The 27049-nt window shown below is 41.1% G+C and overlaps 1 protein-coding gene across 4 annotated transcripts in view; it reads left to right on the top strand.

Annotated features, from left to right (window-relative positions):
- The window catches only part of SYNJ2 (synaptojanin 2), an 83335-nt gene that overhangs the window by 39902 nt on the left and 16384 nt on the right, over window positions 1-27049 (top strand). For all 4 annotated transcript variants that reach the window (XM_019550029.1, XM_019550030.1, XM_019550028.1 and 1 more), the window contains 13 exons: window positions 2377-2473; window positions 6424-6596; window positions 7937-8018; window positions 8248-8397; window positions 8499-8664; window positions 10025-10216; window positions 12922-13006; window positions 13994-14134; window positions 16906-17098; window positions 18510-18668; window positions 18886-19042; window positions 22828-22945; window positions 25758-25976. In XM_019550029.1, coding sequence (XP_019405574.1) covers window positions 2377-2473; window positions 6424-6596; window positions 7937-8018; window positions 8248-8397; window positions 8499-8664; window positions 10025-10216; window positions 12922-13006; window positions 13994-14134; window positions 16906-17098; window positions 18510-18668; window positions 18886-19042; window positions 22828-22945; window positions 25758-25976 — 1932 coding nt within the window. The remainder of the gene's footprint in view (window positions 1-2376; window positions 2474-6423; window positions 6597-7936; window positions 8019-8247; window positions 8398-8498; window positions 8665-10024; window positions 10217-12921; window positions 13007-13993; window positions 14135-16905; window positions 17099-18509; window positions 18669-18885; window positions 19043-22827; window positions 22946-25757; window positions 25977-27049) is intronic.

Below are 27049 nucleotides of genomic sequence, written 5' to 3'. Positions count from 1 at the left end.
GTCAATGATTGGGAATTAGGGTTTTGTTGGTCAAAAGGAGTCCATACCCCAGAGAATTTGGGCCTAGATCCTTAAAAGTGCCTAAATCCCACTGATTTTAAATACATGAACACTTGTGAGATTCTGGGGCTTGCTGTCTTCTGGCTTACTGGCAGAGCTGTGCCCAACTGTCTCCCTGAACCTCCTTCACATTTGCAGGTTTTTGCTCAGCAGAGAAGGAATCTGCACATATAATCACAGCTCAGTCAGCATCACCCTATGTTGTGCAATCCCCAAGGTGTCACAGGCCGTGTCTACACGTGATGCTGACTGTGTAGTTGTTACTGCACAGTAATTTAGGACTTGCATACACAAATAAAATGCTTGGAGTTACTGTGCAGTAGCGTCCCCCTGTGGCTTCTTGATGATGCGGACTGTGCAGTAGCTCATTGCTACTGTTCAGTAGCATCACATCACACTTTACCACACAACGCTACTGTGCAGTAGTAAGGAGCTACTATGCAGTCAACATTTTATGTAGATGCAGCCAGGGGGAAGTTAGCTCACCGTCTCACCTACCCAACAGAACCTGTAGTCATTATCCCAAGAGCTACCAAGCAGCTTCTTCACAAGCACAACGGAGGTATGGAATGGGTTGGAGCTGTCCCTCTTCCTCATGCACATCACAGTCCAGATGTCAGGTTTTCTCTGCTGCCAGAATTGTGCAAGACCATCCATTTTCAAGGAAGACTTCAGGATTTCAAGGAAGACTCCAGTACTCTTTCCTGCCATGGCAGGGGTCAGACTTGATGATCTGCTCAGGTCCCTTCCGACCCTACTAACTATGAAACTATCCCAAACTAGATCTTTAAAGGACTGTATTAAGAGGCTCTTTGACAAAAGGCAATCAAATATGTGTGCAGAAAAAGTCACTGGAGCCTAACAAGTCACAGCTGCTTTTCTATCTGTTTTGGAGTGGCCACAGTCTGTTTCTTTTTCACACCTGATGCTTTGACATGTTGAAAAGGCACTGAGAGAAGTGAATACAAATTTACCTTTTTTTTATACTTTATTTTCTCTGAGAAATCCCAGTGCAGTGCTCACATGGCAAGCCTTAACTTCAGTGTTTCTAGTCTTTGTTTTTAAAAAATCCTGTTTTCTGTGGACAAGGCCCTTGGTTCTTTTCCTTTTTAATTATTCTTCCAATTAGTGATAAAAAAAAGAACAATATTAGTACAAAATTAGGCTTTGTTGCTGCATCTAGCTTCACTTAAATGAAAGGGATATTTGTATTGGGCAGAGTTTTGCCTGAACAAATCCATTGCAGAATTGGGGGCCGTAGCTTGTTACCCAGCTGATTTAGATTTATAGCCAGGTTTCTTGAAGGCAGGGCTGTCAAGTGTATACTGTGTTTTACAGTGTGGCTGATTTCTTGCTTATAGGTCTTACTAATGCAGTCTGTGACTTGTGTTGATGGTTTACTGTCACCTTTCAGCACCATTCTTGGGGCATGGCAAAACAGGCAGCAGAAGCCAACCTATCATTGGTGCTGTTTGTTAATTTTCATTTCATGTTTCTTCCTGCCATTACAGACCATTCGCTGTTGCAGGATATTCTTTCATTCAGAAGTTTCAATGTCTGGCTTGTGATAAGCCTACACAGCTTGTATAATACACATGCTTGCACATGTGCCTTGCGATTGATGCCCATAATGTGTCCCCAGTCGTCCTGCCTCGCACTCCCAATCTCCTTTGCCCTGTCCACCAGCTCCTGCCACTTCAGATTAGCCCCCTGACCCTAGCAAGATTTCCTTTTTCATTTTCTTTTTCAGTGGCTGTTTTTGGGCACTGAATGTTCCTACGGCTTCCGCAAAAAAAAGATAGTGGTGAGGGGCAGGGACACTGCTGGGCTCAGCCAATGAGTGGTGTGAAGGGAAGCGAAAAAGAAAAAAAAAAGTAAAAAGCACCTGAAATCAGTGGCTGCCAGCACAGTGGCCACCTAAAAATAATCAGCAGCCAGCACAATTTAGGTAGATGCCTATCCTACCATTGATCTTGCTCATGATCTTGTAGGGTCAGAGCCATAAAATAGCTGCACATGTTACAATATCAAAACTTGTAAAGTTATTAATAGTCTAAGCTGTGTTTCCTTGACCGGGGCTTTACACTCAATAAAAGCAAAGTATGATTGTTACAATTTCTACGGTTACTATTATGACAAAAAAATGGAGTGAGGGACTGCATTTTTTAAATGTTGGTTAAAAGGAAACCAAGGTATATTTGTGCAGCTGTTGGTGCTGAAACTTTCATGTAAGCCACCTCTGCTGCAAGCACTTTGGAAAGGTTAGTTGCTATGCAAGAGTTATTAAACCAAACTGTGCTGCTGCTGCTGTTGCAGGCATATGATGCTTCTGAAAGAGCAATATGGAAAACAAGTGATCGTTAACCTGTTGGGAAGCAGAGGAGGAGAAGAGGTACTCAACAGGGCTTTCAAGGTAAAAACAGCCAGCATCAATGCAAATTAAATTGCTGAGATATTCAGTCTTGTTTCTCAAGGAGGAAGAATATTCTCAGGCTAGTTAATAGGCACCATATCTGAAGAAGCTAGGTAGTTTGATTTCTTAGACTATCTTGTCTCTTTCCCTTTTTGTGTAACATTTCATGAATAAAATATCAGAATGGTAGATATTACTTAAAAACTGGATGTTTTCAAACCAGCAAGGCTGAATGCAATTCATCGTACAGTACTCCAAAGAATTGGTTGAGGCAATTACAGAGCTATTGTCTGTTATCTTCGATAACTAGTTGAGGACAAGTGAAGTCCTGGACTACAGGAAAAGAGTAAATATAATATGCCTATCTTTAAAAATGGAACTGGGATCAGGCAGAGAGCATAGCAGCAGGCAGGGCAGGGAGTAGAGCAGCAGATCAGGAAGGGGGAAGGGCCCAGATTAGCACTTGGGGAGGTCACGCGGCTTTATTTGTGGCACACCTGCCAAAAATGTTGGCCCCCACTGGTTTGTTAGACCAGATGGGGCCTAAGTCTCAGCTGACTTTTTAATTTTTAAAAACCTAAAATTAGTCTTAGTTGACTAATTATGTGCGACCTTATTATGTCACCGTAGACTACCACAGGGTAGTCCAGCTAAACACAAGTACTACCCAGTGGGGCATTGTTTCGTGCTCTGCAGTGCACATGTAGATAAGGCTGGCTGGGGCACAAAGGTGTTTCAGCGTGGGGCTAGCCAACAGGCAGCCCTCATGCTGAAGTACTCTTGTGCCCCAGCTGTCCCCTCCACAGCATGTGAAGCCCTGTCGGAGCAGTTCTGGGCTGGACAGGGCCTTGGGCTGGCTTCTCTGATGGGGCTCCATGTGCTGTGGGGGGTGCTGTCTGGGGCACGAGGGTGCTTCCACATGGGGACTGCTTGCTGGCTAGCCGTGCTGCACTGAAGCAGCCTTGTGTCCCAGCCAGTCCCTCTGCAGCATGTGAAGCCTGGTCAGGGCAGTCCAGGCTGGCAGGCTGACTCCTTGGGTTCTCTGCCAGCCCAGGCTCCGTGTGCTGTGCACAAATAAACTCCAGAGCAATATGGTCTGGAGTTTTTTGCTCCCAAGAGTATGTTCAAACAGCACACCCAGGAGCAAAAAGACTCTGGAGCAATAAGATCCAGAGATGATATGTGCCCATTAATTGCACATGTAGACGTGCCCACTGAAAGTCAATGGGACTTTTGTTCATAAGTGCCTGTCACTTGGAAAAAAGAGCTCTAATTCCAAAGCCATTTGGATGTTTTTGAATATATATATTTTTATACTTAGTAAAGTTTAATGCATTTTAGTTGTTGTGCTACAGAGGCCATGACCAAGCAAGCAAGAGGTCAAAATGATGTGAATGTCCTGATGGCTCAGCTTTTGAAATATTTATCATGTAAAATTTAGACAAGGTGAAAGGCTTCTGTTTGGTTGGGTTTTTAAATAAAACACATTGGTTTACTTCTCTCAGTCCTGAGCCAGTGTGGGGAAAGTGTGTGCTAGAGACAGACTAGGGAAGTTATATTCATTTTGGTAACCAATCCCTCCTTTCTCCTCCCCTGGTGGTGGTGGGACTGACCGGGTAGTAGAAAGGGCAAAGTGACAATCTCCCCTGGTAGGAATGTAGCTGGTCCTAACCCAAGTTTGTGGTTCAAGACAAAAGGCACTCAAATGGAGTTATGGACATCCTGGCTTATGTTCAGCTCAGCCACTGAATTTCTGTGTGACATAGGGCAAGTCACTTTAATCCTTTAGTTCCATTGCCTGTAAAACTGAAATAATGATGTTCATTCCTGAATAATGATGTTCATTCCCTTTTATAAAGTGCTTTGAAACCTATGGATAAAAGCTGAACAAAGTTATAATTATATCACATTACACTGTCTCACAAGTGTCAAGTATTAAGTACAGGAATATAAAGCAGATGTCCCTTATGAATTTTGGCACTGATTATTCAAGGTAGTTTACTTAAAATATCAACGTTCTCAAAGATCTTTTCACCATTGTTATTATCCTGGGCACTGAAATAATACATTTTTCGTATGGAATCTCTCTCTCTCTCTGGGAATTCCTTTCATTGCAGTCAATTTTTGTTATTATCTTACAATAGGGAATCGCAACTAAATCAGAATTCAGGGACCTATCACATACATTGGTGTGTTTGTTCATTTAGTTTTCAATAAAGAGCTGTTTTGGGATTTTTGTTATTAAGCTTTATGCCTCACATAAAACTGTAAGTGATTTTGTGAAGGTAAACGGAACTAGATTAACGACATTAGAAATTGGTATTATCCATCTAAAATTATATTTATCCAGAACAGTGACATCTTGGATCATTTTCATTATACTTCTTTTTATATGAATAGTTTTTAACTTGATGCATTTCAAAATGATCAAGTTAAAAATAGGCTAACAGTTAAGAAAGATGTAAATTGTGGAACTCTTCCCTTATTCCTCCGCTTTCTTAAATTTACTTCTTTTCATCTCCCTTCAATTTAATGTCTGTGTTAATTTCTTCGATCTCTTGGTGCAGTCTTGAAGTTTTCTTGAAATTGATTTAAAATATGTTCCTTACAGTTGCTGGTGTCGGTGCTGGTTCATTTTGACCAAGTAGGTCACAGTCACCAACACTATTAGTGTATGAAGGTTTTGGGGGTTTTTTGTTATTAATTTAGTAATGTGCTTCTGAACTTCCACTGTTACCTGGAACAGGAAGATGAAAATAAGTATTGTTCCCAGTAAAGTTGTTCATCTTACAAGCCTTACATAACCACTATAACTAAACATAATTATGTGTATAATGAAAGCATGGTGGCTGTCCAGGTTTCAGTAGTTTTGACACTGATGTGCACTGAGGTAGTGGGTAGATTTTGTCCCTGATGCAACTATAAATGTAACCTGCAGTGTGATAGAAAAGCAGAAAGGAAGTGTTTGAGTCTGATAACAATACAGTGAAACGCATCTCTAACTGAGCTAAAACAGCTTTGGCTTTGTCCATGTGGAGAAGTTGTATTGGTCATACTGATATTAGTCTTAATGGCACAGTCTCCATGTAGCCACTTGCATTTTGACATCTGAGTGGCTTCTTTCATTTTAGCCAAAACCACTTCCTAAGTGGCATGAGCCAAATGGAAAAAAGCACTCTCGTATTCCTCATACTAGGAGATAAAGGTAGACCAAGTGTTTGACAGTTAAAACAGTAACTCTCTATAGTTCACTGCTTTGCCCTTTAGTTCTGAATAATGTGTGTTATACATCGGAATTATTTTAGTGAAATCTGAGGTAATCAGATTAAAGAAGGGCATTTCATGCCTGTTCTCTCGTTTGCTTTATTCACTGCCAACATTACTTTATGGTGTGTTTTTAGGATGCAGTTTCACAATTTTTTCTTCTCTCAGATTGGACTTGTCAGGGCCACACGTTTCTATATGTAATAGGGATAGCTGTAACATAGAAGTGTGGACTGGTTTTATGCTGGTGAATTTATGGCCCTAGTTTTACATCTTGTTTCATGTTGGCCTAGCTGTGCACGCATGGTTCAACCCACTCAAAGTTCTGTTAAGTAATGGGGCTGGCCAGCATGGAATTCCATTAGCTACACATCAGCTCCCTGCATCCACTAGGGCCTGACTCCTGCAGGGGAAGCTATAAATGAGTATTTATGTGCCTTGCCATTGACCTATACATGCCAGCAGGCCCCCTACCTTTGTTTTGCAGCCACAGAGGTCCCACTATAGAAATTTGGTTCCAACAGTCCAATTTACTCCGAGAAGGGAAAGGACAGGAAGTTGACATTTTAAAAAGAAGAGTGGAATTGTGTACTTCCTTCTAGGTTTCTCTAAATTTACCAACAGCACAGTGGATTCAGGTGTTGTGTCAGCATAACTTTGCTTTCCTCCTCTCCTTTTCCAAATAGAAATTGCTCTGGGCTTCTTCCCATGCAGCAGACACACCCATGATCAATTTTGACTATCATCAGTTTGCAAAAGGTGGAAAAATAGAGAAGCTGGAAAATTTGTTGGGGCCTCAGCTAAAGTTGCACTGGGATGAATTTGGCATCTTCATCAAGAGCAAGAATGTAAGTCCACGGTGAGTGTTCCTGCCCCTCAGTCCCTTTGGAGGCACAGATTGTGCCACATGCTGAACTGCATTTATCCCCTTGTTTGGCAGCTGCTTTAACTTTTCTCTGCTATTTACATTTAAAAGGTGTTGATTCAAGATTTTCATGTGACTTCCCTTTGTACCAATATGTTGCCTTTCTACACCAATTTTTCTATATCCAGACTACATAGACCATTTGAAAACTTAAGATCTCGGTTTTTTCCCCTACCTTTAAAGCGATTTCTTAGAATTCTGATTCTCACAATCTATGCATAGGCAGTGTTCTCGTCTTTACAATTATTTTAATTAGGTGACTTAGCACCATATTCATTTCAGGTTAGATTTGCTTCTATTAGGACGTTCATTTCCTGTCCATTGAATTGTTTTAACTTTTATAGAACCTATTTAGTTATCATGATAGGAAAGATCTACCTAGATGTGAAAGCATTTGTTGCAAATGAGGCTGAAAATATTAATTTGTTGATTATGTGAAGAGAGTTTGCAAAAAAAAAATGCCTTTTGTATATAGTCAGATCTGGAAGTGAGCTATTGAATTTAGCCTTTCTAATAAATAATCCACCACAATTTTAGGAGCAAGAACCTATTTTGATAGAAATTGACAGAAGTAAAAATGTCATTGTTTAATTAATCTTCTGTATTGGGTTCTTTTCATGACTACTGACAACATTTCTGAGTATGCAAAATACAATAAGTATAATCAAATGTTGCATATAAGGGTTTGCTGGGACTTGGGAAAAATTAATCCCTATTTCCCTCCACTATTTATTCTGCTGGTGTTTTGTAGCCTTTTTCATACATTTTTTTAAAGCATGAAATGGTGGTCACAGTTGGAATCAAAATTGAATGCATGGGCTAATGGTCCCATTGTATATGCTCTTGTATTTTTATAGAATATATTATTATAGGGAATTTAACAGGGCTACTTGAAATCTGTTTTGAGGGCATGTACAATTTGTGAGCCAAATTTGGCTTCAGACCTTAGCCAGGCCTCCATTTTTTGAACCTGGAAAATTTCTAGCATAAGTAATTGCTGGTGTGGTTTTGCAGTTACAGTCAGCTCCTCAGACATCTAAATGAGATAAATTATGTTGGCAAGTACTCACATATGCAAAGTGTGGGTGGAAAAATGCAGGCAGAGTGTTAGAGTACCTGGTTTCATTTACGTGTAGGTCAGATGCAATTTTTGTTGACCTGCTAACTGGTAAAGCTTTCCCCTGGCAAATAAGAAAGTTTGTCAGTATTTGTTTGACATGGGGACTCCTAATAACCTGCCATGCATCTCTTTATTCTTTGTTTGGTTACCAAAGTCTGCAAACGGGTACCTTCCGAATGAATTGCCTGGATTGTCTGGATCGTACTAATAGTGTGCAGTCCTTCATTGCACTTGAGGTAAGTTTATCAAAGGCCTTTTCTGAATACAGTCTTCTACCACCTAGTTTATATCCTGCAGGAAAAAGCAAGTGGGGGGTTCTGGGTGATGTAGTTTTGTCTTGCCAGCATTAAGATATTTTCGCTTGTTGAGTTTTAGAACAATGGCCAGGTGAAATTCCTAAATGGGGAGAGAAGAGGAAATATGGAAAGTATTTTTTCAGGTCTCTTCTTCCTGTGTCCAATTCAGGTTCTTCACACACAGCTAGAGAGCCTAGGGTTGAACTCAAAGCCTGTAGTTGAGCGCTTTGTGGAGTCTTACAAAGCAATGTGGACTGTCAACGGTCACAATCTGAGTAGAGTTTTCACAGGCAGTCGTGCCCTGGAGGGAAAACACAAGGTAAAGGAGAATATAAGATCTGTTTGTTCATGTGTAAGTGACAGAAGCCTATAAGCTGTTATTCTAGGTGTCATTTGTGCTGATACCTTTTCTCCATGCAGGTAGGAAAGCTGAAGGATGGAGCCCGTTCAGTGTCACGTACCATTCAGTCAAATTTCTTTGACGGTGTGAAACAGGAAGCCATCAAATTGTTGCTCATGGGTGATTTTTTCAGTGAGGAGTATGCAGACAAAGGAAAGATGCTTATGGACAACACTGCATTGCTGGGCAAGTCAGATATAAATCTGTCATCTTACTGTTCTCGTTATTACCAAATATTCTAGAGGCAGTACCCAGTTTCATTCTTTGAAAAAACCAAGAAATAACCGATGGTTGCACCAATGTGTTGGTGTTTAGAAGCAGTGCTTTCAAGCCAGCATACCATATGTCAGTGTGTTTTCATTCCACTGGCTTTATTTCCCCAAAATATTGCATCAGGCTGCTTAGAATATTTGTTCATTTATTGAAGGGCTGAGCTGAAGGAAATTGTTATTTTCTCTTAAAGGAGTCAATGGGAGAAGAAAATTCTCAGCTGTGGCCCTGTTTAGTTCTGTGAATGTAGACAATTCTTAAGAGGTCAACATTAAAAAAAAAAATGACCTCCACTTTTGGTTTGTGATTTGCTGAGGCGCATATATGTGTGTGTGTGTGTGTGTGTGTGTATACATATATATGTATGTATATGTATATAGATAGAGGCAACCTCTGCTTAGCGCTGTTTTGCTATAATGCTCATTTTAAATGGATACTACTTAGCACTCGGCAAGTTTTGTTACAGTGCTCATGGTCTCCACCTTTGGTCATTAAAAACACTGGCAGTAACCATCGGGGTCATCAAAAACTTTTGGTTTCACTTAACGCTCATTTTTTTAGGAAACAATTAAGAGCACTAAGTGGGGGTTGCCTGTATTTCCAAGCATCTGAATGCAGCTGCAAATCACAACTCCTGCAAATTACGTTGGATGTGCAAATTACATTCATAATTATCTACACTCACCAAGAAAAGCAAGGTAAAGTCAGTCTGAAATGGAGATCAGTAGGAATAAACAACATGCTGGGTTCTTAAGAGGGGTCCCAACTGGAATACAGAGCCATGTTGGTGCTAAACTGGTATGTAGCTGCACCGAAAAAAGAACACATGAGATTTGGATTTGACCCTGGATTTGTGTCCATCATTATAGATCAAACTGGAAATCCTGAGGAACAAAAATCTGACACTATTATTAATATACTATTATTTATTAGGGGAAGTGTTGGGAAATGTTAAGGGACTCTGTGTACATTTTCTTCCTTTTGAAGTTGTAACTGCTAAAGGCCTGATCTCCCTTCCCCCTCTGTTTACCTCCATGTGTAAACAGTAGTTTCAGTGACTGAACAGTTATCAGAAGAGCAATCAATGGTGTCAACTCCAGTTACCATGCAATTATGCTTGTTTCCACTGGAGTTACTCTTTAGGTATTGCATTGGTGCCACTAGGGTGATTTTCATTATTTCACAGTGACTCTGCGTGTGGCTGTTGTCTGTAGTCCCTTTTATTCCATTGCAGCAAATCCTTTTTTTTTTTTTTTTTGCCATTTCTCTCCTTCAGTAACCCCCAGTATTTTGAAGGCCATGTCAGAGCGTCAGTTCGAATTTACAAACTTCAGGCGGATTCGTGTTGCCATGGGGACCTGGAATGTGAATGGAGGCAAGCAGTTTAGAAGCAACATCCTGGGTACCAGTGAGTTAACAGACTGGTTGCTGGATTCTCCCAAGCTCTCTGGAGTTTCTGAATTTCAGGGTAAGACTTGGAGTGGCAGTGCTTATGTGTTTAAATAGGTATTATTTGCTGTTGTCTTAAAGGAACTGCCAGGTAGCTTAGAAGGAAGACAGGTGTATCCACTGAAACAAGCTTAGAAACATTTCATAAAAGAACCTTTTCAGCCAGGGGACACCCATACAACTCTGGCTGAAACGTTTCCTGGTGGAGGTGCATAGGAAGCTAGAACAGACTGCAGTGACCTGTGGCTCTGCTCTTTGCTCCCCTCTTTCCCTCCCCGCTGTCCTTTCCCTTCCCCTCACCTCAGGGGTGGGAGGTGGAGGAGAGGGGATAGGCGAGTGGAGGGTTGGGAGTGTGCTCCACAGTCCAGCTGCCAGAAGTTTGACACTCCAGCTCCATTCCCCTCTACCTCTTCTTTCCTCCTCTCAGCCACGTGAAGAGATAGAGGGGACTTGGTTGGGAGGAAGAAAGAAGAGGTAGAGGAGGGGGGCTGGAGGTCTCTGGAGTCCTCTAGGAGAGGAGGAGGTAAGCTTGACTCTGGGTGTGATGGGCTGCCAGTGGGGACCTGGCTTCCCCAAAGCAGGAACAGCGACTGGACAGCAGGCAGGCTGTCCACCTGCTCTCTCTCCCTGCCAGGCACCATCCTTATGCTGGTGTAACCAAAAGTGAACCACTCTGAAGTAGTATTTCATTTCCAGGGGTTCTGTTTTGCAATGTTTCAGCCATTTTTAGTATGTTTTAAAGGCCCTTGAAATATTTCACATTTGAAATGCTTTGATTGTTGTATCTGTCCATCCCGTTAGACTCTAAGTTGGGCCAGCCACGGCTTTTAAAATTGTTACCTCATCTGATAGGGAATTTTCTCTGAATTTTAAAGGAGCTGAATCTGCCACCCACTTGACCTTATCTTGCTTTCCTATGTTGCCCTGACATAGGAGGTCATAGACATCTCTGCGGCTATAAAATAAGCAGCCTGAGTGTTTTGGTCTCTGTAGCTAAGTGATGGATGCAAACCTTTTAGACATAGGATGAATCTGGTGGTCATGCACCCTGTGCTACCATATGAGAAAACTCTTTGACTTTCTGAGTTGTATCAGAATTTGAGTGATAAGAGAGGTGAAATTATTGTATTTACCTGAATCCAAGACGATGCTAAATTTAGGATGACCACCCCATAATTAGATTCTAGACATGGAAAATTTATAAATTTGTTATAATGTTCTGTGTATGGAATCCAGTTATTGAAGGGTTGTCTTAAATGTGTCCCCTAACTACTGCAGTGGGGCAAGCATTGGCAGGGGGTAGAGTGTGGGCGGGCAGGTGGTAGAGGAATTAAGTGGCCTTCCCCCTCACCTCCACACCTGCACACCCTGGTAAGTGCCCCCCCCATGTCCACACCTTCTCTCTGGTGCTTTTTCCCTGTGTCCACCCCTCTAGCACTTCAGCCCCCTGCCACCTCCTTACCATCTATGCCTCCCTTTTGCCTTCTCTTCTTACCTCCAGAGTAGCTGTTTGGTCCGGCCTCAGCCCAGCCAGGCAGCAGCTGTTGTATCAGCAGCAGCTCCAACCAGGCACCAGAGCTGGGGCTAGAGGAACCATGTGCTCTGTGCTCTAGGCCAGTGGTCTCCAAACTTTTTGACTGTGCACCCCTATCAGAAAAAAAATTTTGAGCACACACCCCCAATATATGTATATTTATATAAATATTTATATAAATATATATCTAAATAGAAGGTCTAATATTTTCTTCCTGCACTCCAATGGATCATCTTGCACACCCCCTGGAGTACACACACCCCACTTTGGAGACCACTGCAGGGCTGTAGCAGGGCTGTAGCAAGAGGGTAAGCAGGTGTGGGTGGGGAGGCAGTGAGAAGGCAAAGGCAGCCAGTGGCATAGGTTGCAGCTGGAGCTCCAACTCCAGCCTTGAGTCAGGGCTAGAGTCAGAGCTGCAGCAGCTGCTTGCTTCCCCACTGGTACTCGAATCCAAGAGAAGGGGTGGGAGGAAGGGAGACGATTCATCTTGGATTTGAGTAAATACGGTATGTTGTTCAGCACTGCTGCCTCCCCCTTCAGCTCATGTACTTAGAGAACATTTTGGGACATAGACCATAATGGTAAGAGTTCATTCATACGTTCTTTTTTTTACAAATTGATGGTGGCAATATGGAGAGCTTTGATGCAAATTCTTAAGAGGGCAGAGGGAAGAAGAAGTTAGCAAAGAATCTCCCAAGATTTTCTGAAAGTACTGGAAAAGTTTACCAGATGATTGGGAGGAAGAAGGAGCATACTGCTCTGTACAATAGGAACAGCTGGATAAAGACCTAAGGGTATTATCTTACAATGTGTAAGATTTTCTTGAGGAGTATGGTAAGCCATTATTAACTCTTTAGAGTCATGCACAATTGTGATAGATCAAGGAGAACTGTCTCCTTTGGCTTAGCATTGCTGAGACCACCCTGAGGGCATAGTGTTCTGTTCAGAGGCCCCTTCCCCAAGAAGGAAGACCCGTTGAAGGGAGAGAAGCAAAATAAGGGTAAAGGAACTGCAGGGGTTTCCTTGTTAGGATAAAATAAAAGGGCTATAAATACACATGATTTGGTGGGGGTTGCAGAAGATGAACTGTAGGATTTTCTTGATATTAATTAGAAATGGAAAGCATGCAATTAGATAACACAATGAATAAAGTAACGTGTCTTCTATGATTTTTGCTCTGCTTGCCATAGATGATGAGGCCTGCCCCCCTGATATATTTGCTGTGGGATTTGAAGAGATGGTGGAACTAAGTGCAGGGAATATTGTAAATGCCAGGTAGGTAAAAGCAGAGTGATACTTTGTCTTCTGCTGTTTACTTCCTTCGGAGACCTTTGTATATAGCCATTATGCATGCAGATGTGTTCAGCATTAACAATTGAGAAGGTGATCACTGCTAAAACGCGTATGCACGTGCTCTCTCGTTCTGTTTTCTGTATATAATGTGTGTGTATATATATGTGTGTGTGTATGTATATGTGTACATATATTTATAGTATGTATTTTTGTGTTTCTAAGCCTTTTAGGACTATATCTGGAATGACAGAAGTGAACTCCTATGCAGGGCACTATTTTAACACTGCTCGTGATATCCCTCTCTCATATTGGAATGCTAAATTCTTGTAGTTTGTACATGTAATTAAAATGTTAGTGTGGAATTTTATAATGGGAGCTCCTCTCTCTCTCTCCACCCCCCGTCTCAGTAATTAAGTATGTATGTACGTATGTGTGTATTCATGAACAGTATTGTTAGGGTAAAGGCAGGGATTGAACTTTGCTTGTCAGTATATGTAGGTTGGCTTTGGTTGATGATAGGCCTATTTAAATCTGAAGGAGGGCTCAAGGGGAAAGGAACAAAAACGACCTCAGGAAGGTGGTGTTTCACTTAATGATTCTTCTGGCATACCAGTGAGATGTCTTTTTTTAGGAGAGATAAAGCTACAGTTGCATTTAACATGGTTGGTGAGCTAGCTATTCATCTGCATGTATCAATTGACCTTGAGGGCAAGAAAAATAAGGGCGTCTGGAGAAAAAAGTCTTTGTACATGCAGCAGCCTCACCATCAACCGAGAGTGGCAGAAGCTTATCCATTGGTTCTCTCACCTCCTACTCGGGGAAAAGTCTGCTCTGGCTTTCATCTTGTTGCCTCATGGCATAAGAATAGAGAGAAGAAACATTGTAAAGACAGAGACTTTAAAGTATTTTTTTACTGTATTCTATGTAATAGATTCTGTCCAGCCCATTCAGTGATTGTTTTTGTTCTAGTACAACTAATAAGAAGATGTGGGGGGAGCAGCTTCAGAAAGCAATTTCTAGGACTCACCGGTACATCCAGTTGACGTCAGCACAGCTTGTTGGTGTTTGTCTCTTCATCTTTGTGCGACCCTATCATGTTCCTTTCATCAGGTACAAAACTGTAACACCTTCTCAAATGAGTAATTGTGGTGTGTGGCCAGCATGAATTGCTTTCAAGCCTGGTAGTTTGTGCATTTGCCTGGGAAACCTGGGTTCCATTCCTTGTGCCAGTCAATATTTCATTATTTGATACAAAGAGGAATAGTTTCAACAGGGGACAGTGAGAGAGAGCTGCCCATGAATAGCTCTGATGCTCAGGGTTTAGGGCACGCTCCTAGGTGGTAGCAGATTAGGTGGTTCAAATCCTTCTCCAAATCAGCCAAAGGAGTGAGCTGATACTGGATCTCGCAGGTCACCTGTGACTGCTCTAATCATCTGGCATTGGCTATTTATGGGCACCCCTACCTCTTCTTTTTGCACAAAGGGACTGACCTAGCCTAGGTACCTAAGTCAAAGGTTGCTGGGATGCTTACCTCTTCTCTGCCACTACCTTGATAGCCACCTAAAAGATCAGTTCATGCCATACTAAATTCTGTAGGCAGGCAGATGACACAAATGTTTCCTTGCTGCAATCTTCTCGGTAATCTTTTTTCAAAATGGAAGAAAGTACATTCTTGTTTTTTTCCTCCCGTTATACTCTCTGTTAGTGAGAAGTAGTTCAGAGAAGAATATGGCTTTTACTATTTGACTTGCCACCTGGATTATGGGTTCCATGACCTAGAAATTGAAGTAATCCAGGAGGAAGTGTGTGATTAAATAGGCATCAAAAGCAGAATTAGTCAGCAAACTGGCTCGTTTGCAGCTGTCAACCTGTTAGCACTCTGCTATAGAGCAGTAGCCTTTTGAAAATCAGGAAAGGAAGGAAGGGTTTTGATTCTGATGGCTGATTTCATTATTTAATGCTAATGTGCTGCTACAGGATATGTGAGCACAGCCAAACTTAGCCACGTGCTTTTGCAGTTTAAACAGGTCCAGAGTATAAAAAGGCTTCTATGCTAAAGAGATGAAAAAGATTAGGATTTGAGTTAGAGAGGAGAGGACTAACACTATATTATATATATAACTGAGCTATATTGGAGCAATAAGCAGGTCAGAGAAATCTGAGGCATCAAGATACACTGAAGTTTGTCTTAACATCCTTTCTCATGACCTTAGCTAAAAATGGAATATTAGATGGCTACGAGTCAATAACGGAAGAGATTGGTGGTATCAGAAGGATCCTTCTTAGAGTGAAGAATGACTACATGACCTATGACCTCACCATTTACTTATCTGACCAGATAGTGGTGGAATATTCTCAGAGGAGACTGTGTTTCTGGGTGTAATTATCCAGCTAGTAGGTGGTTATTTTGCCCATTATGTTGCCCCTTTGAAGATTAATGTAGAACAATGGTTACACCGATGGACCAGTTGAAATACCATATAGTTAACAATATGATGCAATAAGCTGGTTATGTCATCAAAACAGAAGTCGGTTCAGTAGACAAGGTATGAGTACTGTATGTGAGAAAAGACAATGCCCTGGAATATAATGTGCGCCTTATTTTTGAAAGGCAGAATGAAAAAAAAGATCATTCCTTGTAGCAAGTAACTGAGTAGCAGCAGCTAGGGAGTGAGGCCTGCTCATTGCTCTGCTCCATGGGATCGCTGGAGATTTTACTTGTGGTTTTACACAGTAAATGGCAAAATCTTCTCTTACCATGTTACTTGCATATAATGTGCTCTCCAATTCCCAGCAGCTGTTTTTGGGGGAGAAGATACCATATTTTCTCACATACAACATGTATAACTTGTATTTTTTTGTGAAACCATCCACAATTTAATTGCACACAGATAGTTAGATAGATACTTTCATTGACACATGAACTTTGTATCCACCAAAAACCTTTATTTCAAAGCATGCTAATGCTTAGGGACCTACTGAAATTGTGTTGAGACTAAACAATTTTTATTGGTCACGGCATAAAGAGCAAACTTCACCAATATTTCTTGCATTTGCTCTGCCAGCCAGGCCCCTCAGCACTGATTGGTGGAGAGATCCTGGCAGGGGAAGAGGGGTGTGGGGTCAGCTGCCATCTTATCTGCTGGCTACCCTTTGTGCGGCCCTGCCCCTTGGCGCTGATTGGGGGAGAGGCTCCATTGACAGGAGAGATGAGGGGGCAAACACCATCTCATCTGCTGCCCTTTGTGCTGCCCCACCAGCCGGTGCCTTCCCCCTGACACCACAGGCAGGCTGTTAGGCTGGACCGTGGCAGAGAGGACTGTCCCACTGGGGAGCCAGCATGTTATTTTTAGTAAGTTTTTTTAAATCGTTTTTTCAGGCAATTCTGGATTTTGTTGTTTCTGCAAAATCTCAAATGGAGTAGACCTTTAGTAATGCTGCTTGAATTGGTGACTGTGCCATATTGATTCTTGTCAGTACTGGAATGTAAACATTAATTATTATCGCCATTTTAAAACTAGCAATAAAGGCAAATATTATGAAAGATCCAGGCAGATGGTCATGCAGAGTATGCTGTCTCACAAGAGGGATGGTAAGAGAAGAGTTACTTAAAAGATATTATTGTATTTCTTCATTAATGTCTAACTGGTGGTCTGAAACAACAGGGCATGGATGTAAGTTCAGAGTAATGTCAGAACAAATGGCTTACTAACAGATTCATTGGTCACCATCACACTCACTTCCCTTTACGTTCTTCAGTAAATGGAGGGAAAATAAAGTCATTGTTCTTACTAAGACATCGTTTCCCTTTCCGCTTTCAACTGAAGATGAACTAACATTTCCTTCCTTCCCCGCTCCCCCCCTTTTTTTTTAAATCCAGGGACATAGCAATAGACACAGTGAAGACAGGGATGGGAGGGAAAGCTGGAAATAAAGGGGCAGTTGGCATCCGCTTCCAGTTCTACAGTACCAGCTTTTGCTTCATCTGCAGTCACTTAACTGCTGGACAGTCTCAAGTGAAAGAGAGGAATGAAGACTACAAAGAGATCACACAAAAACTCAGCTTCCCAATGGTAAGGACCGGGCTGACTCTATACCAGAACTGTTCCTAACAAGAAGCAAAAATCATGTCCTTAAGTTCTTCCGTGTGAGAGTCAATTGCAGTCTATACTGTCTTGGCAGGTTCCTTCAGGACTCAGTTCAAAGTCATGGACTAGCCACATAAAAGAACTGAATTAGAAAAAGAAAGCAAACAAGGTTGAAAGCATACTTCACCAGACCCTGGTTTGCCACAGTTATATTTAGAGAGCTAGGTGTGGCAGGATCAGGCTGCCAGAAGGTGAAAAAAAGCAGATGTTCTAAGATAGTTGGACAATTAATATTGAATACGATCTTCTCTGGCTGGGTATTTTATCCATCCATCACACTAGTACTTTATACTTGCCTTTGTCTAAGGCCAGGAAGTGACCTGTGAGATTTTTGTCACTGTGCTCCTTTGTTTCCAGTATTAGTATTGGGTGCTTTAGATTTCCATAACTGTTTCTCTCGGGCATCTCCAGAGAAGCCATAAGCCAGGGAGAGAGAAGACCAGTTTGTGAGAGTGTTTATTCATTCTGTTAAGTCAGCAAAGCGTTTAGGTAGAAGAGCATAAAATTTAACTCCCTGTTGTTTCCAAGGTTTAAAAAGCCTCACGCTTATTATAGCATATCAATCAGTTTCAGTTTATGTTAGAAATAATACTGATGGTATTGAAGCTCTGCATAGAATATCCATTCTAAATAGCCATAAAGTCATGCTTATAGCGTCCTTACTTCTAATAGCTCGTTAACTATTTTATATCTTATACGTTTACAATGTTTGTGCACACTGTGTGTTTTATATATATATAAACAGTGCCCTCTAGTGATACTGTATCTACAGGTTTGGAGCATTTTCTTTATGAAAGGTTTATAACTTGATTGGAAAAAATGCAGTTACCTATAATACAGCTTAAACATTTATAAAAATATGATATATAGATATGGAACAGACTTTTTAGCCTGGCCTTAACTAAGATGTCCATTTCATTGGGTTCATACAATAGCAAGAGCATTTTGCATTTGCAGTTTAGATAATTAGGCACATGAGTCCCTGAATGTCTTAGAAAACCAGAGGATTCAACTTCTAGAATACCTATATGTAAATCTAATAACTGTGTGTCTGAAATTTTCAGAAAACTCCATTTGTGCCTGCAAAAATGAAGGCTGTAATTTGAAAATCTGATCTATAAATTTCAAGGTAGTGGAACATAGTAAGAAATATAGGAGCCACTTCTTTAGCATGAATTTCATGTAACAAATAACATTTGGTAAGCAGTCTAATATTTACCACTTCAAGAAGACTGGGTTTTATATTTCATTTGCATAAAATGTATACAAATTGCATACAATTGATAAACAAAAATGTACAAAATAATGACTTTAACATGATTTCTTTCCTATCTAGGGAAGAAATGTGTTCTCCCATGACTATGTGTTCTGGTGTGGTGATTTCAACTATCGCATTGATCTGACATATGAAGAAGTCTTTTATTTTCTTAAACGACAAGATTGGAAAACACTCCTTGAATTTGATCAACTACAACAGCAAAAATCCAGTGGAAAAGTAAGGGGCTTTGTCCATTTGCTCTGCTGTAAATATCACCATTTTTCTCAGTATCCAAGTCAATAGCTAATTGGCTTTGAGAATGAGAATGAGGGAATTTTCAGATGTCTGCTTGTGGACATGTATATTCATTTAAAAAAAATCAAAATAGTACATTCCTAAAAGTAACTATGTTACAACGACACCTCCATAAGCAGAAATCTATTTCTTTTCATAGATTTTTAAAGATTTTCATGAAGGAACAATCAATTTTGGACCAACCTATAAATATGATGTTGGCTCAGAAGCTTATGATACAAGTGATAAGTGCAGAACCCCTGCTTGGACAGACCGAGTGCTTTGGTGGAGAAAGAAACTGCCTTTTGATAAAACAGGTGTGTAGGGTCTTTCTCAGTTTTAGCTTTTTACTTTTCCTGAGTTGTTGGACCATACAGGACCTAAGGGGGATGAGTTTAGTAAAGTAGCCAGAGAAGAAGTGGAGGCTTGATTCTGGTTCTTCTCTTCATTCTTTCCTTCTTCAAAGTACAGACATTTCATCTGTGCAGGTTAGGTACTGCTTTTGGTGTCTATGAGCAAAAGAAATTCCTTGTAATCAGTCCTAAACATACTGTGTTGGGTAAGTCTGCACTTCTGACTGAGGCTTAGCACAGAGATAACTAAGTAGCCTAGCCACAGCAGGAAGGACTCGCCATACATTGCAAAATCCAGAAGCAGGGTAAATTAGCCAAAGGTGAGCTCTGTGCTGCCACCGCTAGACTGCTTATGGTACCTGAGGTAGCTTATTGAACACTGATTGAGATATTTCTCCATAACACTGCAGATACCTTCTTAAGCATCACTTGCTCCTCTTCATATTTATTTCAGTGTGGACTATGAGCACGCTTAAAGCTTTTCATGCCTCAGATTTTTCCATAAATTAACAGGGAATACATAATAATTACTGAATGTTGTGAGGCTTCATTAAGTCATGCTTGTAAAGTACTTCATGGTCCTTGAGTGGAAAGTACCATAGAAATACCACACATTATTATGCCTGGTATTTAAAAGCTGTAATAACTAAGGCAGTTAACGAATAACCTCTTTGCCTCTAGAGCCATATTTTTATGCCAGCCTCTAAATCCGCATATGTATTCATTAGTATTTGTAAAACTACATGTGCACCTGCAAAAGGAGTAGTGGCAGGAGATGCCATCCAATTTGTATGTGCAAAGGTGAACTGTGCCTGTGTGAAGTACAAGGGTCAACTCAAGGTGAATAGCATGAAACAAAGCTAGGTTATTGAGAGAGTTCACTTCACTGTAAAATCACAGAGTTCCTGTTTACTTGAAAAATTGGTTGTATAATAAATAGGAGCTTGAACAGTAAATAAGTCTTACAAAGTAATTCAACTGTAGTAAGGATAAGAACAAGGAGTAGTGAGATGTGAACTGCAGTCTGAGAAGGAGATAGGATCAAGTATTGGCAAGGCTGCCTACACCTAGGAATTGAAGTTTTGTAATTGTTGTATTGTAGTTTTGTTGTAGTTGCATAATGCAGGGCACCTGCAAGAAGCATGATTTGTGTGGTAATATCCTTTATTACCACACAAATTATTAGATTGACTTTATCGTCAGGAGAGCTGTTGGACAAGTATGAGCATAAAGTGCTCTCCTGGAAGTGTCAAAAAATAGGTGGCAAGTAAATAGTACTTGGATTGGAGGAGAAAGAAGCCAATGTGCCCCAGCAACCCTGATAGGAGCAAAGGACTGGAAGCAACTAAGTCAGGCACCATATCACAGAGCACCTTTTACAGTCTTAATGAGTTCCTTCTTATAAGCATTTGGATTTTTTGCCCCTGCGACTCCGACTAATGATTAGGAACTTTCTCCTCATTTCCAGCCTGATTTGATTCCTGGTTAGTTTGCACCACTTGTTCTTCTGCCACCATTGTCCTTGAGCTTAAAGAGTTGTTCTTTTCCGTCCCTTGTTCACCATTCCCACTAATGACTTTATAGCTGGCAATCTTACCCCTTATTAGCCTTTGTTTTTTTACACTAAACAAGTACTTGTAGCCTCTTCTTACCATACAAACTAGCCATTCTTCTTCTCATCCTAGTAGCCCTCTCTACCTGTGTTACAGTTTGAATTCATCTTCTTTGTACATGAGTGACCAGCACTGCACACAGTGTTCTAGAGGTGGTATCCCAGGACCTTATGCAGTGTCACTGTTATCTGTGTCTGTTAATCCACTTCTCAACAGCCTCCATTCCTTTCTGTATGTTATGCTGATCCTCTTACGGGTGAATGAAGCCCCCAACTTTGTATCATCATCAAATTTTACCAGCAGCCTCCTATACTCTGCACCAAGGTCATTAGTAAAAATACTAAATATAATCTTGCCTACCCAAGACAGTTCTTTGGGGAGACCTACTAGTAACCTTACTCTAGCCTCATCCTTCCTTTTCCATCAGTACCTTTTTCTGTCTCCCCTTGTAACACTTTACTGTTCCTCTAGTAAATCCTCACTTTCTTGAGCTTCTGTAATAGTTTCCCATGTTGCAGCATATTAGATGTTTTAGTAAACTCCACATAGATGAGATGGACCTTTCTGTAGGTAGAGAATCAGCTATCTTGTCCAAGACAGCTATTAATCTGGTATGATCTACCTTTTGTAAACTCATCCCTGCTTTAGGAGCCTAACTCTCATCCTTTCAGCCTGTTTTTCCATATTTCTACATTCCTGTACATGTTTAATAACTCCTTTCATACTTTCCAGCCATTTTAAGATTATTGGAGACTATCAAATAACTGCTGTATCATTTCAGTTATGGAGAGAAGGAGAGACTGTGAAAACTATCCCTCTTTCAAAAATTTCCTTTTCCCCTTATGCCTTCTTTCAAGTTGTAGTGTACACTGAACAGCAGTTTCTTTGTGGTGCAGATGTATCCGGCAATATTTTTAACATGACCAATTGGCATGTTATGTTTTGTTGTGTGATACTCACAAATAGTGTGCCAAAGAGTTTGTTGTAGATAGGAATGAAGTCAAATGCCCCTTTTAAAATCTTAACACTTCTGTACCGAACTCCACAACCTCAGAAACTGGCATAGGAAGCAAAAAGGAGATTTCCCAATTTCATATAGAAAACATTGGGGGTCACAAGCCAATGGGATAGGGAGAGATAAATACAAATAGATACACGTTAAGATTAAGGTGCATGCACTTAATGGCCAGATAACAGATAACAAGTAATAGCATTGTGGTATCTTCACTCAAAGAAACTGGTACCCTACCATATCTACAGAGGTGCTTCAAACCAGCTTCCAGTCCTGAGAGCGCTCAACTGCTGTTCACATGTCCAAGTTCTGCTGCTAAGTTCAGCAGTCCCAGCTCTGTTACTCTTTTGCCATGCCAGCCTCTGCTGCTGTCTCTTTGTTCTGCTGCAGCTTCCCCCATGTTCAGCCCATGCTCCTGTGATTTTTGCCACTTCCGGTTTCCTCCTTTGTCTCTCAGCTCCCACGATCTCCAGAAGCTGTAGTTTTCATACAGCCAGCAGTTTTTACAGTTCAATTCAGCTAGTAGAGCAGCTCCCTCTGCTGTCACACAGGTATATTACAATTTGCTTACACAATCCAACACTTGGACTAACTGTAAAAGACTTGTAATTCAACTAGGGCTGCATCTCCCCACCCTCCTCATTCTGCCTAAATTCTTATCTTCACTGTGCTTGTCCTGTCTTGAGCACTTACTTTTATTCCCGAAAACATTTGAGGAAGCAGCCAGCATTTAGGGCCACATAGGATTTCTCTTTTGTGTCCCTTAACTACCTGTATATTGTTAGAAAATACAGATTCTTCATAGGTACTAGGTCTGTTTCCATTTTCTAGATAGAATGAGGAAAAAGGTCATATTTTAATAAGACACTTATACCTAGTTATGAAGGTCTCTTATCAGCTGACCCTTCAGTTACTGCTTTATCCTTGTCTTGTTCAAGTTAATAGCATTTGTTTGTTTGTTTTTCACTTTCTTTTATTTTTTTCATATTTTATAACTCAGGTCTTGAGGGTAGAAGCTGTTCTTTAGGCCGAGGTCTCAGGAGTTCTGTGAAATGCAGTTTTCTGAAATTGGTTGAATCGTTATTACAGCAATGTAAACTCTAACAATGTTTTGTGCTATATAGCTGGAGAGATCAATCTGCTAGACAGTGATCTGAGTGTTGAAACTAAAATCAAACACAGTTGGACTCCTGGTGCCCTGATGTATTATGGAAGAGCAGAGCTTCAGGCTTCCGATCACAGGTAAGAGCTTAAGTTAAGATAAGCTTTCTCCGATTAGTGTGTGACATGCTGAAATACCTCTTTGATGTGAAAGGCAAACAGTTCCTTTTGATGAATGGTATGTGCTTACTCTGATAGGAGGGTGGCACTGCCAATGGCCTGATTCTAATTCTGCTCTGTACTGTGATTGTGGGGAAGAGCTGCAGAGACAGCAGATAGTGGATATTTTTGACAGTTCTGGTCAATTAAAGGCACATTACTGAAAGGCTCCAATTCAGCATTCTGTGAAAAAGAAGGCAACTGAGATGTGTAGCCTGGGAGGTATACATTGCATCTGGCCAGGGCACTGGGGATGTGGATGTGAATGAACACAGTGGCACCCTCAAGGACCTCATCTTCCCTGCTTCTCTGTGAAAGGGAAGAAGGGAAGAGAGAGGAAGCAACAGCTAATACAGCTTTTTGGTCTACACTATTAACATTTCTTCAGAGGAGTTCGCGTGATTGCAGATCACCTCCCTTTGCTCAGTGTCTTGATACTATTTCGCTATGTTAAATGTGCCTCAAAAGCTTGTCTGTTTTAAAACAAGCTTCTGTCAGTATCCTAGCGGTGTTCAGTGAATCACAGTTGCCAACCCTGTGCTTCCCCAGCATTGTTACACAGGAGAGCTGCTTCGCTTTCCTCCAGCAATGGAAGAACATTCTTCGTACAAACAACTTCTCTGTGTCAAGGCATTGACACTGCGGGGGTCTACAACTCGCAGTGGAACTGCCGCACTCATTATAAAAGACTCTGATGCAGTGTTCTTTGAAGCCAGGCTGTTGTACCTTAGTTCCCAATTACAGCAAACCTTACTATAATAACTAGGCTTTTAACACCACTTTTTAATTATTCTCAGTAGGCTTACTTTCTGAAGCTTATGTTATCAAAAGAGGCTCCATGGTATCTTTTCAGCATACCAAAATACACTAATCAACAACATTTTCAGAAATAATTAACGTTTCCTGCAGAAAGGTTTGGGGTTTTTTTTCCTTTTCTCTATTCCCTTTATCTCAACTTTTGTGTTCTTTCTACATACTGGCAGTGCACGTTACAGCCCCTGCCACATTGCAAGTAGCAGGTGGCAATTCCTAGAAGTGCAAGTATTCTAATTACTGCCCACAGTTTATTTGTAGGGATAATCTCAAGGATGCAGATTGCATCTACAAAGCGAAGTGAAGCCTTGGCCCTTTTGACAGCTTGTTCTGGTTAACTTGGGTATGACACAGAGAGAGCTAGCTCATAGGAAATGATTCATGACCAAAGAGCATATGGTTGGTATGTCTGTATTACACAAGCACTTTATACTTAAAGGCAGGGGGGGGAATGGTGCAGTTGCACCCCCTCTCCCCCCTTTGATTTGTGGTCCATCAAAAATTTAAAACCAACTGCTTGACAGAGGCAGTAACATTTCTATTGAGGCAGCAGTGAGGAAATCACTTGACTTCATGGCTCATTATAATCTACCTGATTCCATCTAAACCCTTCATTCCTCAGGTGTTAATACCACTCTCCTGTTTAAATAGTCTTGATGTTCCACTAGTCAAACTGTCCTTCTGCAGTTCTGCTGTCCTTTAGCTGCTCCTCTTTATGTAGCTCCTGTTTCACAGCACTGCAGGCTGTTTTTAACTCTAACTAAAAATGTTAAGTCAGGCTTCAAAACTTAAACTCAGGTGAACATCAACTCAGGTATGGAAATAACTTTCAGTGAAATATTCGATGTACTGTTATGATGTTCAAGGCCAGATTTTACTTTATGCATTTAATTACAACAGGACATCTTTTAATTATTTTTTGCCTCGTTTGTTGTGGTTTTTTTATACATAAGATATAGCAACTGAATGCACATGCCAATAAATTGGCATTTGTTTTTGCTTTGATCTTAAACTGAATAATATAGCTCTAGGCCCCTAGCACATTAGTCAAGCTTCTAGTTTCTTTTTACCTGGAGATAATTGTTTATTGTGTTATATGTGATGATGCACCACACCATCCGTACCCTCCTTCTCAAAATCCTAGAGCTGCCCATACTTAAAGGTATATTGTCCTCTTGGTATTTACTCTTGGGAGTACAGCAAAGAAACTAGGAGCCAGAAAGAAAAACATTGTACATGACCTTGAATCATGTAACACTTAACCTCCATTAACCCTAATAGGAAATAACTGCATTCTCATGCTACGCAGGAATGTTGTGGGAAAATTGATTGTATTAAGCATTCTGGTGCCTTTTAGATGGATGTTCTCTCAGGTGATCTCTCTCTTCCAGCACACTGTCATAATTCTATTTTAGCTAAGTATTGTGGGAATTAGTATCTGGAGGATCACATGAGGCAGGTTTATCTGTTACTGGGAAAAAAGGTATAATAATCCCATGAAGCAACGAACTGGGAGTCAGGGTGCCTGGGCACATGTAGGTACTCCCATGCCTTCTGTCAGCTACCCTGGCACTGTTAGAGCTGGTACTTTCCTAGGGTACGCTTGGCATTAGGGCAGCACAGCTGGTGAGGAGGAGCTCCCCAGAAGCACAGATTTGGCTGTGCCCTATCACTGCTGGACCATGGCAAATACTGCCTGATGCTAGAACTACTGCCCTCAGAGGCACGTGAGTTGTGAGAGGTCCTTACTGTGTGACCTTGGACAGACTGTATAATGTGGGGATTACCCACATCAAAGGGGTTTTGTTAATATTCATACACCCAAATATTTGCACATCTTGTGGTTTGATGTTTATTTGAAATAATGTAAAAGTAAATATCTGTGCGTGTGTGTATGTGTGTGCACGTGTACAAAATCTAGGCCCGTGTTAGCTATTGTAGAAGTGGAAGTCCAAGAAGTGGATGTGGCTGCCCGTGAGAGTGTTTTCCAGGAAGTGTCATCCTTCCAGGGGCCACTGGATGCCACCGTTGTGGTAAATCTCCAGACACCAACCCCTGAAGAGAAAAACGAATTTCCTGAAGACTTGCGTACAGAGCTTATGCAAATATTTGAGAATTATGGCATCATTGTTCTCGTCAGGTAAGCGTTTACTCTGTGACGCATTCAGTCTTAAAAAATCCTAATTAAAATCAAATGAACTCTGAGGAAAAAGATAACAATTTCAAACTGTAATGCCTTTATCATCATTAGTAGAATAGATGAATAATTACTTGCCAGATACCTCTTACTTCCTACTGTCCCACTATAAAAACTGCCCAAAACAGAGGACTCGCTCATCTTTGGGGACTGGCTTTTGTGACCCCTCAACCTACTAAACTTGAAGCCAGGTGTTTAATTCTGCACCCTGCTGGAAGTTTTGTTTCAATCCTGTGGAGTCACTTTAAGGGCACAGGGTAGCAATTGCACTTCTTTGTTAAGGAAAACAGCCATAGCTTGGCACTACCTTATTTGCAGCACCTTTTGTGAAAGACAACAGGAGAGAAGAACCCAGCAGAAACTTGAGAAGGCTAGCAGGATCGCACGGTGCCGTTGAAATGGAAGGCTTTTTACACTGTACTTTTCAGCTACACAATACAATTAACTAGGATCATGCTGGGTCACCAAAAGCTGTCATCCATAGTGGAATACATAACAAATCTAATCTCCTGGTGACAGTGCTTATGGTTTGACACCAGGTTCAGGAAATAAGTTGCCTGGCAGTTGAGCTATTTGTGATTGGGGATATTTTTGGTAAACATTATCTATCAGCTTGACACTGTTTTGTAGTTTCACACATTCCCCAGAGGGAGAAAAGGATTCTGGCATGGTCTTAGGACCTCAGGACCACATGGCCTGTGAAGGCTTGATGCGTTACTCAGCTGCAGCGAAGAGTGAGAAAGCAGCAGGCTTCTCTTTTTCACACCTCTGTGTAGCTCACAAAACACTGTAGACTATCTCAGGCCACAGGAAAGGCACTTTATGCCCTAAAGCTTGTTCACCAGCTCTCCCAACTATCCAACTGGTCCCATAAAAGATATCACAGAAAATCCTTACCTTTAGGACATTGTGGTAATGGTTGAGGAGAATGCATACTTTTTCTGATGCAGGTGGGGGTATAGAGACAGTGCTGGGCAACATAGTGTTACCTGCTACAAAGAAAACACACTTGTAAG

Source organism: Crocodylus porosus, unplaced genomic scaffold (genome assembly GCF_001723895.1).
Source record: "Crocodylus porosus isolate Cpor-Errol unplaced genomic scaffold, CroPor_comp1, whole genome shotgun sequence".
Classification (NCBI taxonomy): domain Eukaryota; kingdom Metazoa; phylum Chordata; order Crocodylia; family Crocodylidae; genus Crocodylus; species Crocodylus porosus.
Note: the sequence above shows the minus strand (reverse complement) of the source record. Positions and strands in the feature narration are given on the sequence as shown.